Source organism: Eubalaena glacialis, chromosome 19 (genome assembly GCF_028564815.1).
Source record: "Eubalaena glacialis isolate mEubGla1 chromosome 19, mEubGla1.1.hap2.+ XY, whole genome shotgun sequence".
In the NCBI taxonomy this organism is placed as follows: domain Eukaryota; kingdom Metazoa; phylum Chordata; class Mammalia; order Artiodactyla; family Balaenidae; genus Eubalaena; species Eubalaena glacialis.
The window spans coordinates 14458434-14479650 of record NC_083734.1 but is presented as its reverse complement, the minus strand read 5'-3'; the positions used below and the strand labels follow the sequence as shown (position 1 = coordinate 14479650).

At 49.9% G+C, this 21217-nt stretch overlaps 1 protein-coding gene and 1 non-coding gene across 2 annotated transcripts in view; both read right to left on the bottom strand.

The window, feature by feature from the left end:
* Positions 1 to 20671, bottom strand: part of PITPNA (phosphatidylinositol transfer protein alpha) — a 36831-nt gene extending 16160 nt beyond the window's left edge. Inside the window, exons 1-6 of the mRNA XM_061176037.1 lie at positions 20570 to 20671; positions 16476 to 16506; positions 11637 to 11782; positions 7550 to 7641; positions 2380 to 2387; positions 1206 to 1280 (exon numbers count right to left, since the gene is read on the bottom strand). Of these exons, the coding sequence (XP_061032020.1) occupies positions 1206 to 1280; positions 2380 to 2387; positions 7550 to 7641; positions 11637 to 11782; positions 16476 to 16506; positions 20570 to 20589 (372 nt within the window). The 5' untranslated portion in view covers positions 20590 to 20671. The remainder of the gene's footprint in view (positions 1 to 1205; positions 1281 to 2379; positions 2388 to 7549; positions 7642 to 11636; positions 11783 to 16475; positions 16507 to 20569) is intronic.
* LOC133081049 (U6 spliceosomal RNA) lies at positions 4621 to 4723 on the bottom strand. Its single transcript, XR_009698720.1, has one exon. It is a non-coding gene; the product is annotated as a U6 spliceosomal RNA (small nuclear RNA).
* Positions 20672 to 21217: the final 546 nt, after the last annotated feature.

Below are 21217 nucleotides of genomic sequence, written 5' to 3'. Positions count from 1 at the left end.
TAAATTTATTTTATTTATTTATTTTTGGCTGCGTTGGGCCTTTGTTGCTCCAAGCGGGCTTCCTCTAGTTGCAGTGAGCAGCTACTCCTTGCTGCAGTGCGTGGGTTTCTCACTGTGGTGGCTTCTCATTGCAGAGCATGGGCTCCAGTAGTTTCAGCACGCAGGCTCAGTAGTTGTGGCTTGTGGGCTCTAGAGCGCAGGTTCAGTAGTTGTGGCACGCGGGCTCAGTAGTTGTGGCTCACGGGCTCTAGAGCGCAGGCTCAGTAGTTGTGGCACACGGGCTTAGTTGCTCCGTGGCATGTGGGATCTTCCCAGACCAGGGCTCGAACCTGTGTCCCCTGCATTGGCAGGCGGATTCTTAACCACTGCGCCACCAGGGAAGCCCCTGTATTTTAAATTTAAAGAGTACTGGCAAATTGTGCTCTACAGAGGCTGTAATTTTGATTTTTTTTTTTTTTTGGCCACTCCACATGGCTTACAGGATCTTTTTTTTTTTTCATAAATTTATTTATTTTACTTATTTATCATTTTTGGCTGCATTGGGTCTTTGTTGCTGTGCACGGGCTTTCTCTAGTTGCGGCAAGCTGGGGCTACTCTTTGTTGCGGTCCGCGGGCTTCTCATTGCAGTGGCTTCTCTTGTTGCGGAGCACGGGCTCTAGGCACGCGGGCTTCAGTAGTTGCGGCTTGCAGGCTCTAGAGCGCAGGCTCAGTAGTTGTGGGGCATGGGCTTAGTTGCTCCACGGCACATGGGATCTCCCTGGATCAGGGCTCGAACCCGTGTCCACTGCAGTGGCAGGCGGATTCTTAATCACTGCGCCACCAGGGAAGCCCGGCTTACAGGATCTTAGTTCCCCAACCAGGGATTGAACCCCGGCCCTGGCAGTGAAAGCACCAAGTCCAAACCACTGGACTGCCAGGGAATTCCCTAATTTTGGTGTTTTAAAAATTCACCTCCTCTGTGCCAGGAGTTACATTTTTAGACCAATCCCAGCACTAGGAGAGGTCCTATAAACAGTCTTGGCGATCATATTTTTCAGATTAGAGACAGAGCAATCCCATCCTGGTAGGACAGATCTGGGCACAGGCTACTGCCTGCCTGGCCAGGAAAAAGGGGACCACGGATCAGACCCCTTGGCAGGGATGGAGCCTCAACACCCCGTCCTGGGGCCTGGAAGTCCTCGGGGCTCCTGGGAAGTGCTACTTACATTCTCCTGGGTGCCAAGATCTGGTTTGTGCCAGGTTTCAATTTTAATCAGAAAGTCTTCTTTCATGTACTCATTCTGGAAGGGGGAAAAAAATACCTTACAGTCACCAGGCTCAAAGTTGGAGAGTAACCATCCCCCCTACTTGCTCACGGGCAGTCGAGAGACCCCAGCCTTTGCCTTATAGTAACAGCTAACTGTACCAGGAGCCCACAGTACGCCGGGTGAGTGTTATCTCGTTCAATCCTCACCCCAGCCTGCGAGGGCTGTAGTAATACCACCCTCATCTTACAGTCAAGGAAAGTTACGTTCAAAGGCGTGAGGGGACTTTTCCAATGGCACAGAGATAACGACAGAGCTGGGCCTCAAACTCAGTTGTGTCTGGCTTCAAAATCCATGTATTTAATCCGTGTATCTCTCCTATTTGCCTCATGCACAGGGTGTAACGACCGACTGGCAGCGTGGGAAAAGCACGGGGAGACTTCGCAGCCAACCAAACGTGTTCCCCACCTGTGCCCGTTCTCCCCAGCCAGCCTTTTGCTAATTTAACCCTTCATGCTAATCATCAGCTTCCTCCTTTAGTGCTTTTAAAAAGTTGGAACTACTCAAAGGAGGAACACGTTAACCCCCTAACTCCTCAGTGGGAATCAGGTTCCCAGAAACTTCCTACATTTACCAGCAGGGACAAGGCACCTGAATGAGGATGCTGAACGGCGGAGAGAAGGGGCACTGACAGAGGGGCTGGGTCTGGAAAAGAAACCTCGCTGATTTCTCAATTTTGCCAAGGGTCAGTGATCTCTGGGGTCAACAAATGCCCCAATGGGAAAGTCACAATCGGGTCAGCTGAACTGAAGCTTCTTGTACAACCCTGGGAAGGCCAAGCCTGGGGCAAGCAGGGGAGAGCATTGCGTCATTCTGTACACGTGAGACCCGGGGCTAGTATGCCGCAGTCCTGACTGCTGCACCTACAAAGCCACCTGCCAATGTAGCTTCAAGCAAGAGGCCTTTTTGCCAGTTAACAAGTTCCTCATTAGGACTGAAAGGATTAAGCCTCAAAAGCTCCAAAAGTCACCCAAGAGAAAGAGAGGAATACCCAGGAGTCTCCAGGGCAGTTCCATTTTTATTTTTCCTTTTCTTATAAATCATCTACAGTTCCAACCCCCCTGAAAATACTTACTGTAATAACTGCTCCAAGGCAAGGACATGGAAAAAAGAAAGAAAAAGATTAATGAGGATAAATAAAATATCCACCCCTCACCCCCAGGGAGCACGGAAGCAAAGAATTCTCCACTCCCTGGGGCACTCCACAGTCACTCTCCAAGCCCCAGTGAGTAAGTACATCTGGTACCTCAAATGCAGCAACTCTCAAGTTTCACTCATACAAAAGTTCCCAAAGACCAAATATGGAATTTAATTAAAGCGATGCCACTACAGGCTCCTCAGGACTCTTCCCAGTTGGGCAAAGACAGGGAGCAGCTCTGATGAGCTGAAGCGTGGAGACCCGCTGCTCTGCCGTCGGAGAGTCACCTGGTGTCCCCCCACCCCCACCTCCCGGGGCACAGAGCAGGGCACTGTAGGCCAGGCACTGTCTATCTGCCCTCTGCATCCTTCCTCTCACTGTAACCAAACCTCTCACCCTCCACACTCCTGATCATTGTAATGAGACCCCCTCGGAAAGCACCGTTCAATTATTTATCAGAGAAAATGACTGCAGCTCTAATGTCACTGGGGAACAGACTAGCCCTCCTCCTGACCACAGCCCAGATCATTCTGTACCCTCTGACTTTAGCAGTTACCGCAATTTCAGATGGACGCCACACTGCCCCATCTGACAGTACATGGGGCTAACAGTCAAATTCCATAACTCTAAAACTGAAACTAAGGTTACCTCTGAGATTGAGGAGAATTTGAAATATAAGGGATAAGATCCACCTTGTATAGAAACGACCCAAGAAACTATCAGTAATTTCCCTGAATCCAACGAAAGATACTTGCAAGAAAGCATCAGATCAAGATTATAACTAAAAGGGCTATTGAAATAACTGCCCTGTTATTAGTTTAACAAAAAAGGAAATGAAGGGTATAATATCCATCGAGGGCGAGTCCAGAGAGACCAGTTTGGCAGAAATTCTCCAGCACTGTCCTGGGAGCAAGAGCCCTGGGCTGTGTACATGGCACATCTAGCAGCCCCATCCTGAGTGTCAGGTTGGCCTGGTTTGATGACACTAGCCCCCAAGGTTCTCCCACTAACCACCTGATTCTGAGTCTATGCTCTCTGAGCAACCTTCTCCTAGTTTGGCCTCTGTTGGGACAGAAAGTGCTAATCAACAGACACAAGGCGGGACTTCCCTGGTGGTGCAGTGGTTCAGAATCCGCCTGCCAATGCAGGGGACACGGGTTCGAGCCCTGGTCCGGGAAGATCCCACATGCTGCAGAGCAACTAAGCCCGTGCGCCACAACTACTGAGCCTGCGCTCTAGAGCCCATGAGCCACAACTACTGAAGCCCATGCACCTAGAGCCCGTGCTCCACAACAAGAGAAGCCACCGCGATGAAAAGCCCGTGCACCATGAGGAGTGGCCCCCGCTCACTGCAACTAGAGAAAGCCCGCGTGCGGCAACGAAGACCCAATGCAGCCAAAAATAAATAAATAAATTTGTTTAAAAACAAAAAACAAAAAACACAGACACAAGGGTCTGATCACTTAAGCAAGTGGATGTTTTCACTACATTTTGGCTTTCTGATTATAATTTGGTTTCCTATGCAGAAGAGTCCATAAGGAAAGAATGCCCTACTCAGCAAACAGGAACATCTGGTTTTCATTAGTAATTTTGTATTTCATTATAACTTAATATATTGGCATTTGGGGGTTTTGTATATCAGGTCTTTCTGAGATCCCGAGAAACAGATCCATTCAGTTGTGACAAATTAGGTTTGTGAACCTATGAGGGTGATCACCCTCCCTGGCCTTTAATGCCAATGTGGGTGACCAAACAATCTTTCCCAATCTTCTCTAGCCTCAATGCCTCCAAACACCTCTCTAGCCCCCAAACACCTCTGCATTCGGAGCCTTCCCTTTTCTTCAAACTGCAACCCTATGTACACTGGAAAAGTCTCAGGAAACCCTCTGCAGTTGGAAAACAGGGCTCTCCAATGAGACCAGTAAGGTACTTTTTAAAAACTATGGCTTTGGGACTTCCCTGGTGGTCCAGTGGTTAAGACTCCGTGCTTCCAATGCAGGGGGCGAGGGTTCGATCCCTGGCTGGGGAACTAAGATTCCACATGCCGCGTGGCACTGCTATAAACAAACAAACAAACAAACTATGGCTTTATTGAGACTGTATTCAGCCCAGGGTTAAGGTTAGAGGAAGAGGAAGGAGGAGAAACATTTATTTTCCTCTTCCTACTTTCTGTCTTTTTTTTTTATGGAACGCTTCATGAATTTGCATGTCATCCGCACAGAGGGGCCATGCTGATCTTCTCTGTATCGTTCCGGTTTTAGTACATGTGCTGCTAAAGCAAGCGTCTCTTCCTACTTTCACTCACAGACCCAGTCCCATCTTACTCCCTCCTCATGTCCCAAGTCATGAGCATCAGGGGAAAAGAAACAGAGAGAAACAAGGTAAGAGGATAGAAAGAGCTGATAATAAGTAGAGTATTCCACAGCCAACTTCATTCCACTGAGAACAAGGTTAGAGCCTTCCAAAAGGCATGTGGAGTTTCACTCCACACTCCTTTATCCATCTCACCTCAAACTCTGATCTACTTAGGCCAACCTAAGAGTCTGAACTAATAATCTTTCTCCCACCAGCCCCCAGAGGGAACTGGACATAGCCTTCCCTGTTTATATCTCTTTTTAAAAGAGCAATGGCTAACTGAACAGATCTAAGATTCAAGACATTCATTCTGGGCTTCCCTGGTGGTGCAGTGGTTAAGAATCCCCCTGCCAATGCAGGGGACATGGGTTCGATCCCTCGTCCGGGAAGATTCCCACATGCCGCGGAGCAACTAAGCCCGTGCGCCACAACTACTGAGCCTGCGCTCTAGAGCCCGCCAGCCACAACTACTGAAGCCTGTGCGCCTAGAGCTCGTGCTCCACAACAAGAGAAGCCACCGCAATGAGAAGCCCGCACACCGCAACAAAGAGTGGCCCCCGCTCACCGCAGCTAGAGAAAGCCTGCGCGCAGCAACAAAGACCCAACGCAGCCAAAAATAAAATAAATAAAATAAATAAATTTATATAAAAAAGACATTCATTCTGTATGACGCTGGGTTGTGACTGTAAAGTCAGCACCCACTGAAGAAGCCAACCTCCTCTCCCCTACTCCCTGCCTCTCCTCTTCACGGAGTATTTAGAAATTACATTTTTCTTCTTTTGGCCAAGGATCAGAAGATGTGAATGAACATGTGGCGTCTAGAAAAATGCCCATGTCAGCTGCAGCACACTCTCCCCAGAATTACAGAGGACAGTGGCATCTCTCAGTTGGCACAAGCTGTGTACCCAGAACCCCGCCCCAGGCATGCAGCAGTCCACCCTATCCGTTTGCCTCCTTTATGCCAAGTTGGCTAAGGTTCTTACGACATATGCTCAATGCAACTCTCTTACACATCAAGAAAATTCACCTTTGGCCCTGGACCAGACACACCCAACCACTGTGCGCACTGTCGTTTAAGAAAGTGCGTACGTGCCTCTTTTCCAAGAATTGAACAGCTTCCTGCCTGATGCTTAGGGAATAGTGATGTTTGCATTTTCAGCTACAGCAATAAAACTCTAAGCATTACACATCCCAGGTCCCACCAATGACTGTGCACCTCCTGATACAAGGTTCTTGAACCTGCGTAGGATTGAAGAGAGCAATGACCCTGTGATCTAGACTTTAGTCATTCCCAAAGTCAAAGTCTCCAACATGTATCTTCCTCATCAGATACAATCTAGGGAGTGCCAGGTCCCAACAAATAAGAGAAGTGTAAGCAGAGGCTGGCAGGAGGACCCCACAGGCAGACCGTCTGTGCCAACAAATGTAGACTGGCTGGGGGAAAAGCCACTTAACTCACAGTCGACTTCCAGGGGACCTCTAGAGACCCCCCCGCTAGAATTCCAGAATGTCTAGAATAGAAAGTTCTCTGTGAAGGTTCAAGTCTTTCCTTTCTAGAAACTCCAGATAGAAGACTAGGGAAGATTAAGAGAATAATTCCACTCCTATTCCCACCTTCAACTATAGAACATGCTGGTCTAGGGAGTTCCCTGGTGGTCTGCTAATTAGGACTCGGCGCTTTCACTGCCAAGGCCTGGGTTCAATCCCTGGTCAGGGAACTGAGATCCCACAAGCAACATGGTGCAGCCAAAAAAAAAAACAAAACACCAAACCATGCTGGTCTAGTGGAAGCCACTGATTCAGGGTTCTTAGAAGTGACTTCCCTCCTGCTGGTCCCCCTCACTCAAATCTGGTGCGCGGACTGCAGGTGTTATATAACATACTTGGGGGCTAGCTGTTTCTAAATCCTTTGTCATCAAATATTGGGCTTATTTCAACTTTTCCCCAACAACATCAGGGTTTTCTTTGCTATGTTTTCTTGGTGTCTAGGTCTGGCCCTTCTCCAGCGCAGGAAGGTCACCCTGCAAGGCCCCTTCCTATGACTGCCTCTCTCAAAAGTCCCTGGGCCTCACTGTTGCTTTTCAAGCCAAACATGAATACATCCTATTAAAACTGGAAATTTCAGTATCTAACAATAAGGGAGTAGCTTAAAAAGATCCCAGTACATTCATACAATGGAATACTATGCAACTACTAATAAATTTTAAAAAATAGACTATATGTAGTGACAGAGAAAAGGTTTCCCATTTACTGAGTAAAAATGAACAATTTAATAATTAGTATGATTTGACCCACAATTTGGCTGAAAAACGTGTCTGGAGACTTTATATACATGTGTATATGAAAGCATTTTAAAAAAGGATTAGAAAGACACTAAAATGTTAAGTGACTAGAAATGAAAGGATCATGGGTGATTCTTTTCTTGTTTATATGTATTCTCCAAGACAGAGGATGTTACTTTTGTAATCACTAAAAATCAAAATTATCATACCATCCCCAAATAGGAGGGATTGGTTCTATGCCACCTTGGGCCATGACTACTTGGTGGTTCCCACCCAGCTGGCTGCCAAATTGCACTAGACAACACTGGCACTCACCACCGGCCTGAAGGGGAGGCCCCAAGCTCATCCTTCCACTGGCTTAATCTGGAAAGTGAAGGTGGGACACAAAACCCCAATTCACTGCCACCCCTGGGCCTACTTGACCACACCCTCCATCCACCGTGGGGCCCAAATTCCAGCTCTGCACTCACCTGTTCTGCAATAAGGGTAGGCATTCCACGCTTTTTCATGTATATTCAGGGCTCCCTCCGGGGCCAGCATTCGAACAAACGTGGGCACTTTGCTGTAGTGAGAAAAGGGTTATGAAGAGAAACAGGGGAGGGAGTTAGAAGACAATGGGCTTCTGCTGCACATTCTCCAGGCTGCAGCTCCAGCTTCTTCGTGGGGAGTTGACATGCAAGTTCCCCTGAGACCAGCAGGTTACTCTGTGTGTGAAAAGCCACCTGTCAGAGCCCGACACCCCAGCTCGGCTGGCTACTAACATCCACCCGCAACTTGCCCCCCTACCCGCCAGGAACAGGACAGCAGGTGAGGCCCCGGGCTACCTGCCACGGCTTATCAGTCCTTACGCGATCATTACGCACTCTTCCAGAGCTCACTGGGCCCAGGGCATGGTACTACACATCGCAAGGATGAGATGTCTTCAAGAGTGGACCAGAGTGACTGGCTGACTAACCTGGAATATGGGATCCAAGATGACTTGATCTGCTAGGGTCAGTTCTGGGCAGCCAGGAGGGCCTCAGGGCCATCTGCCTCCCAGGACAAAATATTTTCTTCCATTCAATTCTTATCTCAGGTTACAGAGCAGCAGGTACCGTATGAGCTCTTTTTGTTTCTTTTGTTTAAAAAAAGGTATGTGTATTCCTCTGCCTCAGCTTTTAACTGGTAATCTCCGCAGTCTTAGCAGGTTCCAACAACCTCATCAGCTTAGTGCCTGAGGCCTAAGAAAAAGAGCTACCTCCAGGACACAGCTAACTCCGAACACGCAGAGCAGCCCACTGAGATCCACTCACTCTTGGCCACACTCATTCAGGTAAGTATTTCTATGAGTTAGGCACCACGATGCATGTAGAAATCACACAGACATGGCTCCTGCCCTCAGGGAGCTTCCGTTCTAGTGAGGAGTGGAACTAACCAGGCAGAGCACTGTGAGAACACGGTGCATGGGGAGGCTCCCCAGGGAAAGGAAGGTTTACACAGAGTAGCGAGTGGGTAGGACTGAGCTAGACAAGAGGATGGCAGTGGGGTGGGAAAAGCTGGGGGGAAGAGAGAGAAGTTCAGAGTAGCTGGTGTAAGGTATGAGGTGGGGAATACAGGAGAACAAGCAGAGGCTGGGTCATAAAAGATCTTGTAGCTGCATCAAAGAGGATGGACTTTATCCTGAGGGCAAAGGGCCATCTATAGCTTTTAAGCTAGGGAGCAACAGATCTTCTTCTGGACAGAACGCTTGGAGCTGTACGGAGAAGTGGAAAGCATGGAGACCAGTTAGGAGCTGCTGTGGTAATCCAGACAAGAGATGATGGAAGGAAATGGAAATGCTGGAGATAACCAAGGAGATGGACTCAAAAGGACTTGATGAGGGACTTCCCTGGTGGTCCAGTGCTAAAGAATCTGCCTTACAATGCAGGGGACGCAGGTTCGATCTGTGGTCAGGGAACTAAGATCCCACATGCCGCGGGGCAACTAAGCCCACGCACCACAACTAGTGAGCTCTTGAGCCTCAACTAGAGAGCCCGTGTGTGGCAAACTACAGAGCCCACGTGCTCTGGAACCCATGCACCACAACTAGAGAGAGAAAAACCTGCACGCCACAACTAGAGAGAAGCTCATGCGCCGCAGTGAAAGATCCCGCATGCCTCAACAAAGATCCCACGTGCCGCAACTAAGACCCGATGCAGCCAAAAATAAAATAAAATAAATAAATAATAAATAAATCTTTAAAAAAAAAAAGGACTTGATAAGATGAACAAGGAAGAGGGTGTTGTGAACCCATAGTTTCTGATTTGGGACAACTAACGGCTTTGGTCCTCATGAGGGGAGGTGGTCATGGCATTCAGCACTGTTGGTTTTCTTTTCTTTTCTTGGCAACTGGGTGTTTTGGGGTTAAGAGTAGTGGTAGGTAGCAGTTCAAAGTTTCCACCCTCTCCATAAGGGAGAAGGTGAGACATGTCCCACCCTCCATATGTACAGACCTCCTCTCTGCCACTTTGGTTGGACCAACTGAGTCTTGAGGAACCAACTGGCCCCTACTACCAGCCTCACTATCTCTTTTCAAAGTCCTCTTTAAAAAATACAAATGTGCTATGGGGAAAGTGTGTCTTTTTTTAATTCATTAATTAATTTTTGGCTGCGCTGGGTCTTCATTGCTGCGTGCAGGCTTTCTTTAGCTGCGGTGAGCGGGGGCTACTCTTTGTTGCAGTGCACGGGCTTCTCATTGCAGTGGCTTCTCCTGTTGCGGAGCACGGGCTCTAGGTTCGCAGGCTTCAGTAGCTGTGGCACAAGGGCTTCAGTAGTTGTGGCCTGCGGGTTCTAGAGCACAGGCTCAGTAGTTGTGGCACAGGGTTTAGTCGCTCCACGGCAATGTGGGATCTTCCCAGCCCAGGGCTCGAACCCATGTTCCCTGCAATTAGCAGGCGGATTCTTAACCACTGCGCCACAGGGGAAGCCCCAGAAGGTGTGTCTTAAGCCTTATTCTAATCAACAGTTAGTGGCTCAGTAAGGATTGGTTGGCAGTCAACTCAGAGGAGGATGAGGAGAAGGCATGGAGGGAAAAGAGCACAATGTCAAGGAAATGGGATCCTCGTGAGTTTTTTTTGTTTGTTTTTTTTTTAACTTTTTGACCACACCACGCGGCATGTGGGATCTTAGTTCTCCGACCAGGGATCAAACCCGTGCCCCCTGCAGTGGAAGAATGGAGTCTTAACCGTTGGACCACCAGGAAGTCCTTTGATGAGTTTTTTTCCCACTTCAGTGTTGTTCTCTTCCTGGCTCTGGCACTCACAAAATCCTGGACCCCTCTGGGCTGGCACTTTTACATCCCGAGATCAGCAGACTACATTAAATCAGTGATTTTACCAAATGAAAATGAAACTGCTTTGCTCAGTTTAATTGACTAGAGATTAAGGTTCAGGTTTAAGTTGCACAGCAATGTGAATGTTACTTAATGCCACTGAACTTAAAAATGGTGGGACTTCTCTGGTGGCACAATGGATAAGACTCCGTGCTCTCAGTGCAGGGGGCCCAGGTTCGATCCCTGGTCAGGGGACTAAATCCCACATGCATGCCACAACTAAGGAGCCTGCCTGCCGCAACTAAGATCCAGTGCAACCAGATAAATAAATAAATAAGTAAATATTTTTTTAAAAATGGTAAAAATGGTGAATTTTGTGTTATGTACATTTTACCACAATTTAAAAAAAATAGCAGGTTTATTTTTTCCAGTACTGGGTAGTTTCTAAAACTAGATTGATTCAATTTCCATTCAAGCTGGTGTATGTTTACTATGGCTTTCAATGTCCTTTGGGCCAGCTTACAGTTTACTGAAATATTACTGTCTTGGTTAGGGATTCAGCAATTGTGTGGTTTGCAATGGATTTTGGTACACCAATCAGTTCAAGCTATACTCTTAAATACTTATGCCTTTGATCCAAAGAGAGGTACCAAAATTTCGCCGGTAGCTGATTTCACAGTATCAGAATTTAAAATACTACCTGACTCCACAATTCTACTTGTAGGAACGTTTACTATAGATTTACACACATTGAGTACATCAAAAGATTTGTGCAGAAGGAGTTTTAGTGGAGCACCGTATGTAAACATCTGGAAATGACTGTAAATATACGTCAAGAGAAGACTGGTGAAACAACTTCTAGCACATTTGTTCAAAGATACGATGTGTACTTTAAAAGAATGAGGCCAAATATGCTGACAGTGAAGGAGTCATGACATGATAAGAAAGAAGAGATCCCATCTCTGTCAGATAACAAAGGAAATGAACAGCCATTTACACACACAATGTGTGCACACACACACACACAACTCCGGTACTCACAGACAATGGAAGGGCCCACACATCTGAGGACTAGGAGCCTGGTGGGGTGAGTATTACTTTTATTTAAAAACAAACAACCCTTTAAATGAGCGAAGAAGAACCACCTCTACCTACTCTCACAGGTGAAGCAACTTGAGCAACCAGCTAACAACCCAGAAACACCCCGAATGATCCGCTGTCTCCACTTTGATAACAGGACGCCTTCGCTCTGCCGCGCAGCCACCTACCTCTGTAAGTGGTAGATCTTGTGCGTGTACTGGCCTTTCTCGCCGTCCTTTTCATAGGGCTCATTCACCAGGACCTCCACGCCTTCACCACCACCCGTTTCATTTTTGCTGGCCTCAGCCACAGAATACAGCTGCCCTACTTGATACTGAAGAAACAGAGAGACGAGAGTTACTGCCAACGCAGAATCTTCTCGATGGCTGCACACAGTCCAGTTGCCAGGAACTGTCCAATTAGATCGCTCTGGGACCCCCTGATCCGGGAGCTCATCCCGCAGTTTCTCATGTGGCCTTGCCCAAATCCGCCCAGAGCCACTAAGAAAAGCTGCTCCGTGGCCTCTCTTTAGCCATCAGGTGTGTTTAATTTCATCTTTCCCATTTTCACATCCTACTTCAAGGTTTAAGGAGGCAGGTGAATATGCTTAATCTCACACCACTATCCAGAAAATAGAGTTCAAGGTAGTTTTTGCCCTGGACCTGCCTTTGGTCCCAGATCCCCAAACAAGATCTGGGTTGGTTGTTAGAAATCTCTTTATCCCATTCATTTAGACAGATCCTAACACATGACTTCTTGTAAAGAAAGGTACCCAGTGCACTGTGAAATCCACAACCCCTGCTATAAAACTGGCTCATCTGCTTGTTTCTTCTCCTGCTTGTTTCTTCTCCAGCGTTGGGCCCCTCCTCACCCTGCCAGCAGCTCAGAGAGCAGTCCTGCAGGAAACCAAACCTCCTGATGCTTTCCTGATTCCTGGTGGGGCTGAAGCAAGCGCCCTGCTTCCCGTATTAGATAGCACAGATTCCTATCCCACAGTGCTGGCTGGGTGCACCCTCTATGTTGGCACTTACTAGATGGCCAAAGCCTAGTTTTCCTTTATTTGGGTCACATGCCACCCTATCAAGTCACCAGTCAAGATCACTGGCCTCCTCTGATCCCTCAAGACAACTCAGTATTAGGGCCAATGACCTGGGCAGTGCCCAGGCCTGGCCCTTCTGCTCCCTTCTCTCTGAGGGAAGCTGTCTAGAGGGGAAAATGAGGTGGAAAGGGAATAAACAGCAACCGTTAAAGCAGGAAGTTACGCCTATACCGAAGGATGCATCTTCCCTATCACGGCCAATGCCACCAGGCACAACAGTTTAGGGAGTATGAGAAAAAGAAACTTGATTATAGTTTGGGGAGGGGTTGGGGATCGATTTTCCTCACCCTCCACGCCCCCTCCCCAAGCTCCTGGTACTCTCAGGAGTGAAAGACAAAGGTCTTTCTCCCTTTGAGGCCTGCTCTACCTGGCAGCCTCCTAAGTACGACAGGGACGTTTCTGGGCAAAACATGGAAGGAGGTAAGGCAGCACACCAGGACAATTCACTGTTCACCACGAAGCTGAAAGAGCCCTAACTTCCAAAGCAAAAACGTAGTACAGGATGCCAAGGAAAGGCCCAGGCAAACCATCAAGGCTGGGTTAATCCTGTAAAGAGGAACATCTGGGTGAGAGTCAGTCATCTTGACCTTGCTAATCCAGAGCAACATCAGGGCTGCTTCAGTGCCTCCAGGGAACCCCAAGCTGTCCCTCTGCCTTTCCAAGTCCACCCCCTAACAGAGGCATACATGAAAACCCCTATCAAGTGGGTCAGGATTTGGCTGAGCCAGGGGTTCCTAGGAGGCAGCAGTAATTCTGTTTCAGAGAAGAGTCATAAGAACATCTAACCACTGACTCAGCAATCCTAAAGGGAAGGGGAGGCCGGTTTTACCAGGCTGGTGGAGGGGAGTGGTGGGCCGGCTGGTGGTGCTGCTTGGGGAGGGGCCCCGGCAGAGACTAATCCCCTTCATTTGGTTCCTCTTCAGCTGCAGGAATCAGAGGGCAGGCTCTAAGAGGATGAGTGTATTGGGCTGGCATCTTCCCCTTTTAATCTCTCTTGATATTCTGATCCTTTAATCCCAATGAGACATGTAAGGCAGTTTTGTTAATCCTAAGAGGTGAGTAAGACTAGCCTCCACAAGCTACAAGTAAGGGACACTTTTCATGTCAGAGGGTTCCCTTTGGCACCGTGGCTCTGCACCCTGGGAAAGCAGAAAGCAGCCAGACTCAGATGGGGTAGAGGTGGGGGATGGGGATCAGAACATTAAATCAGATAAAGAGCCCCAAGGAGATGGGGATTCCAGCCTCCTCTGGCCCAGGACAGTGCTCCCTGCCCTGGAGCTCTGCTCCGTTGTTCCCAAGAAAGAAGACAGCTAAGGAAAACAGAGACTCCACCACTTTGGCAATCTGGGAGTGGGAGCCCAGGAAGATATAGTGGGCGGGCCTGAAACATGTCATGAAAAACAGCACAGCTGTTGGTTCCACCCCCATGGACCTGCCAGCCCAGGCACCAAAGGGGCCTGGTGCCATGCATCTCTGGAAATGAGAAGTAAAACAACCTTACCCACAGTAGGGGGAAAAGGCGGGCCGAACTGAGCAAGGAACCGCTGGTGGACACACAGTGTCCTGATGGTCATAAAGACAGGGGCTTCTCTATTCTCTTTTCATTCCCCTTCCAAATCAGAAAGCTCTGAGGGCCTCCAATTGGGAAGTGAATCCAACAGCCACATGACACTGGGCTGTTCCCATGGGAACCGTTAGTCAGGATGGGTTATCGATAAAGACTCTGAGAAGGTTGGTCATTACTTATTTCTTCTTTGGCTTCCGCATTCAAGATTTTCTGATCTTCTGGAACTAAGGTTCAAGCCACTGAAAGAGCAGCTCCTGCTTCAACGCTGCACAGGCCAAGCACTGCTTTCTCATCAGTGGTTTATGGCTGAGAATGCGTTGACCATCACCAGGCTTACAGATGAATCGTAACCAGTGCTTACTTCCCAAGCTTCTGCTTTCAGGCTCAGTTCACCCCACAATTTCCTCAATGCTCCAAAAACAAACCACCACAAACTGAAAACCGCCAATTGTGGACGCTCTCAAGGTGAGTTCCCCTTTCCCTCCATTCTTGGCTCCACCATAAGCAATCAGCCAAGAGATGCCCACGGACAGTGCTGGCCCTCCTGGGTCTGCCACACCTCTCAGAGACACTCCCACCTGTCATTCCATCAAGAAACTCCCTGCAGAGGCTTCCCTGGTGGCGCAGTGGTTGAGAATCCGCCTGCCAATGCAGGCGACACAGGTTCGATCCCTGGTCCGGGAAGATCCCACATGCCACGGAGCAACTAAGCCCGTGAGCCACAACTACTGAGCCCGCGTGCCACAACTACTGAAGCCCGCACGCCTAGAGCCCGTGCTCCGCAACAAGCCACCACAATGAGAAGCCCGCGCACCACAACGAAGAGTAGCCCCTGCTCACCGCAACTAGAGAAAGTCCGTGTGCAGCAGCGAAGACCCAACACAGCCAAAAATAAATAAATTTATTTTTTAAAAAAAGAAACTCCCTGTAAAAAAGATCCACTTCACCCCTAAACACCACTTGAGGAACTCCTGAACTCCCGGGGGACATCTTCCTCACTGGGGTGTGGGATCCTCCTGTACAGCAGAGAGAGAGGCATCGGACTCCCAAGTTTCAGGGCAAGTAATGTGCTGGGGCCTTCCTGCTTGACCTCCTGGTTTGGAAAATCATCACTTGCTGTTTTTTCATAAAGAGAGCAAGGACCCCAAAGGAGATGGGTTAGCAGGGCTCCCCCAAGTCAACAGCTCTCAGCCCAAGCCCGTGGTTCCCAGGCCCCACGTACATCTCAGGGTCCTCCAGGGATCGCAGCATCTACCCAGCCATCCCCTGCCCCAGCTTCCCCAGTCTCATTTCTCTTATCCTCCTTTCCCAGAACTCCCACATCACGTTCGAGGCCCACCCTGACCCTTCCCCCAGGTCTCCACAGCTCTTAACAGACGTACAGCCCACCACCAGAGACAATCCTCTGGGGCGCCAATGCCTGCCCACCCTCTTTGGGCGCCAAGAGGCCATTTGTCTCATCTCTAGTGTGCTGTGGGCTCTGTTGGCCTGATCTCATTTTTCGAAGGTCCATTCCATATTTGGAACAGAGTGGAAGTTATCACAAGAGCTGACACTGCAGGAAAGAGAGCGACTGAGGGCACCATACTGGCTGAGCAGCTTCACCCAAAGTCCAGCTTAACTGAAAGCTGAGGGGCCCGTGGATTCCAAAGGGAGCAAAGAACAAGGCTGAGCTAGGAGAGGAAAGTGAAGGAAGTTCAGAGAAAGGGCGGGACAAGGGAGGCTCTGTGACAGTCTTCTGCTGTCCCAGAGACCAACTCTGAGTCAGCACGGCCTATGAACCTTCTTGTGGCAAATCCTGCCAAATCCCTATACACAGGAACGTCAGGCCCAAGAACCATAAAAGGACAGAGGGCAAGCCAAGCCCATCTGTCATTCCCTGCCCTCCGTAAAAGAAGGGTTCTGGGCCTCGGTCTTCCTAGCAGTCACCTGGAGTATGGCTAGGGAGGGACTCAGAGATTTCCAGTCCTGCTGGTTTGTCACACAACCAGAGAGAGCCAGGTACACTTCCCTGTTGAGTCACAGAGGTCCCAGAAATGCACGTACTTAATCCCCTCAGTAATAGGTCCCCAAACAGGCTGAGTTCTAGCAGGTAAGAGGGGCTGGTTTAGTGTCTATTCAAAGTTATCTCGCTGGTCAACAGCTTGAGGCAGGTTGCACATAGTCGGTCAGATACATAAGCGCCTTCCTTCAACTGAAAATTGCACCAGGAAAATTCACATCAAGTACTGATTATCTCTATGCTAGAACAAACATGAAAACCACAAGAAGATACTACTGTGGGCCGCCAGGAGCCCGACTGAGCTAAGGGTCACAAGCAAGTATATCCAACTATGAATAAAAAGAAGAAAAAGGACTTACCTCTTCTACAGACACAGGTAGGATGACTCGACTGCAAGAGAGGGAAAAGAGTATCAACTTCAGGCTCTGAAACCTGCTCTCAAAGCATCATCTTAGAATGGTATTAAATGTTTCGCTGCATGTGACACTACACTCACTGTCAAAAACCCAGCAGAGAATGGCCCCCTGAGTGCTTCAAGGCTACGACCCTCTGTTCCTTCTGGCACTTCATTTAGAACCCTGTGATTCAGTGCAAACCTGTCCCCTCACCAGCTACTTCCCAGGCCTCTGACTCACATTTGGAGCTGTCTTCTTCTCCCTTTCTCCCACTAATATCTTCCCCAACAAAACTCGCCAATAGGTCTACCTCTCTCCGTTAACATAGGAGGTTAACACAGGAGGACTCACCCCTGCAAACTCCGAAGCCAAGATGAGGATTCAGACCCAAAGAAGCAGGTCCTGGGGATTTACCTCTCTGTGGACCCAACCTCCCAACAACAGCCCTCAAGGTGAAAGGCTAGGAAGGGGCCAAGCTCCTTGGAGAATTAATCACCCTAAGAGCACACACCAACCATCTCTGCTCTGGGGCCAGATATTACAATACAAGCTACTACCACAAAGCCATCAAGAGAGGACACCTAACTTATGTCCTGACCTCTAGAAGCTGTCCAAAGACACCCCAACTGATCACTTTCTTTTCCTTCTCCATTTCAATGACTACCAATTGTTGGAGGTACCACCAATCAATCACCTGATGGAGAAGCCATGGCCAGCAAAGTCCCACACTGGTCAGAACTCCATACGCAGAGGTGCGAGGGCCAGCGGCCCTTCTCTGGGTGGCTTGCATTTGTAATGCAGAGCAACGACCAACCCCCAGCTCAAAACTGTGAGGTCAGAGAGCTGAGACAAAAACGCTTGGTTGTATTCCTAAGAATCAAGTCAGCTCCCAAGCTTAGAGTCTCAGTTCCCAGACCCTAGGTGGAACCCCCTGGAGCCTCCCGCATCTTGCATGCTTGGTGAAGCACGTGCTGCTATGCTCTCCTTCCTATGCAGTGGTCCTGCCAATTGGGATCCTTGCTCCAGGCTGGTAAAGAGCCTGCTCACTAGTTTCTAGTCCCACAAAGGTCCCCAGATAGCAAGAGACACCCAGAGGGATCTGAGAAAAACTTCACACTCAAGGCAAGGCACAGAGCAGAAAAGTAGCAGGAGAAACAAAATGGGCTCCAAGTCTCTACTGCCTGCTAACTCCCCTTCCTCCAGAATGACTCAAATAATGTAAATCCTGCAGGTTACTGGATGCTGCCAGTAATGCTGTCCTCCCATTAGAGAAAGCCAACAGTGCAGAAAAATACTTCCAACTTGGAGGCCACAATTTCTGCACCTTCAGGAGAAACTTCCTAGAAAACAATAAGCCTTTTATCTTCAAGAACAGCAGTAAAAATCACATCCAAGAATTTGCAGAAATCAAATCAAGGAGAATCCTGTTACAGGAAGTGTCAGAAAAATCAACAGGGACAAACTTCAGACCCTGGGCGGGCAGTAAGTCTCCCCCAAAAAGAGATGGGCATCAGCCAGTTCCCGACAGGATGCTCTGAGGCTGCTATAGGACAGCTGCACATCCAGACATTTCTCCCTGGCTCCTTGGGAGCAAAACCACTTCAGCAGCAATAGGGTGCAATTCCAAAGGACAGGGCCACAAAGGCAGTGCGGGGCTGGGACTGGAGCGGTGCTCACTTCAGTGTGACCTTCACTTGCACTCTCCAGAGCTGCAGCGCTGCAGCCACAGCCAGGTGTCTCTGATGCCCCCCTCTTGGTCCCCCGCCCAGGGATGCAAACACACACGCCCGAGCACACATAGGGCACAAGTTGGGCAGAAAGGAAATGCAGATGCCAGGCAGGCTCTGCATACCTGGCACCTTGGACCTTTCCCTGGCAGACTTCAAGGGGAGGAGAACAAAGACTGGGAAGAGAGGACCTCTCTTCAAAACTCACTCAGATCTCTTCTGAAGGTCCCTTCCTTTCCCTGCCTGACCTTCTTTACAAAACCTACAGGTTTCTACAGATTCTAGGATTCAACTGGGAATAGAAGAAAAGAATCAGGAGAATGGGAAAAGTCTGTCATCTGTACAGTCAAGATTAAAATCCAAAGTGCACCATGCCCTCCTCTTGTTGGATTCCCAAGATTCTTCCTCCTCACCACACAAAACTCTGTACTCTGGCTGGATCAGCATCAGATTGGATGTCAAGAAATAGAGGTGGGGGGACTTCCCTGGCGGTCCAGTGGTTAAGACTCCACGCTTCTACTGCAGGGGGCACGGGTTCGATCCCTGGTGTGATCCCTGGTGGGGGAACTAAGACCCCCAAGCCGCACAGTGTGGCCAAAAAAAAAAAAAAAAAAAAGAAAAAGAAAGAAATAGAGGTGGAAGGGCTTTGAAATAACACTCTTCAGATGAGGTGTCAAGCTGGGATGACACCTGGGTCTCTTCCCTTTGCTATCCAAAGCTCCACACTATGTCCAAAAGTCCTAAACACCTCCAAGGAGCAAACCAGATGGGATGGGGCAAAGTCCCTTCACTGACAAAATGGAAACAGCTCTCAGCACACCTGCCTGGCTACCAAGTGAATTCCACCAGTTGCTCTCTACCCAGACACCTCCCACTTCCAGACTTTCTGGGCTTCTGGCCGAATGCTGCCCACTTGCCCTCCCCTCCAGGGAAGCACAGTTTCACTGAAAGTTCTGCACATACACATCCAATCTCTCCTCTCCCCCCACCCCCAATCTTTCCTCTTTGAAGAGAAAAAAAAAAAAGTCCTAAGATGTTTACTTGAAACCATGAGCTTCAGGAACGGGTCATCTCATATTTGAAAGATTAGCAATCCGAATATCCCCACCTGTCATCCAGTCCCATGGATTTCAGGAGCAAGCCCACCTCCCTGCAACTCCTACCAGAAGTCACTCATCTCCACCGCCCATTAACTACTCAGAAACTCCCTCACTCTTCACCATTTTCCCTCAGTCAATGGCTTTATGAAAATATCAATTCCTCAGAGCAATTTCCCCATCTCTTTGCACCAAGACTGAGAATCCCCCAGAGACACGCTGGCCCTGTCCCCCACCCCAACTCCAATAACATGTATATTTACTCACAAACACACTCTTTTTCCAAACTGTTCTCCTCCCTGGTAACATCCTAGCTCTCTCCATCACCATAACTCCCTCATATCACTTCAGCCCCTGACCAATATTTTCTGGACTCCTCACCCAAGTGTCTCCAAGTCCCAAGCAATCATCCTAAGCCTTTTTCCCCAAATACCTCGTCCTCTGCCCCCACCACGTGGGCACCATGTCACACCATCTGTCCCCTCTGCTACCTCCTTATACCCTTCCCCTGTCGCTCAGCCTGACCCTGACTCCCTAGTCCTTTTCCTGTGTCTACTTATCACAATCCTTCCCCTGATGCCTAAGGCAGCCACTCCTCACACCCCAGGTTGCCCTCAACACTCGGCCCCATCATCCCAACTCCATTCTTGAAGCTGTCTTATCTGATGTCCCAGTGCCCCTTGGTATTTTGTTCAGCCCCAAACCCATCTCCACTCTGTCTGGCTCCCTGGCTCCCCAGCCCTGTCTGCCCTTGTCTAACCGTTCCTCAGCCACTCAGACAACTCCTCCCTCTCCGGTGGGTCCTCTCAGCCAGTCCTGCAGCTCTGGCTGGCCCCTTCCTCCCTTAGCCTCCACTCTAGGACCACCGCACATCTCATCCAGCACTCTCGATCCCCTCAGCCCCTCCTCATGCCCTGTCCGGCTTTCACTGTCCCCTTGACCTCACCTCAGGCCTGCCCGGCCCTTTTTGTCCCCTCAGCCGCTCCTCGGCCTCTTCGGCCCTCATTGCCCCTTGGGCCCCACCTCAGGTACTGTTCCTCCCGCTTTAACCCCGTTCGGCCCACCTCGGGCCCTATCCGGCCCTCGCTGTCCCCTCAGCCCCTGCTGGGCCGCCCATCCAGCGCTCTCCATCCCGTCGGGCCCCGTCCGTCCTCCGCCAGGCCATCACCCTCCCTGCTCGTCATCCTCGACTCTCCCTCCCTTCTCGCTTCCGCACGGCCGGCTGGACACTCACTACTCCTTGAGCAGCACCATGTCGCTTCGCGGCTCGGCGGCTGCCCGCTGCCCGCCCAGCCTCCCGCCCGCTTCCCGGCGGCCGCTCTCCCCGTGGCCCGGCCCGGCTGCCTGTGCGCCTTCGTTGTGGTCTGCTCTGTCCCCGCCGCTCTCGCTGCGGTCGCCGCGCCGGCTCCTGCCGCCCCTGCCTCGCCGCCTTCCGCGCCGCTGCCGACGCCGCCCGGAGCTCCAGTTCCGCAGCGCCGCGCGGGGGCGGGGCGTCTCTGCGGCAACCAAAGCGTCACGCGCAGCGCTGCGCGCTGACCTAAGCGCGGAGGCGGAGCCTCCCCGGGCCCGCCCCCTCCCGCCCTTAAGTGGGCCGCGGCGCTGGCATCCGCGTCCAGGGTGGGTCCCAGGCGTGCGCAAGACCAGGGCAGTAGGTGGGGCTGACACCGAGGTGTGCGGCAGGGTCCTAGGGGTGATTGTTCATCTGCAGGCGGAACAGATGCCCCTGTACGGTTGGGCCTCCCCGGTGGTGTGGTTTGAGATCTAGGAAGAGGTTGTGTCAAAAAACATTAATAATGGCCAAGTTTACGTGCACGTGCTCTTCTAAGGGCTTGACTCCTTACAACAGCTCTACCAGAAATGTATTATTACTATCCGCATTGAC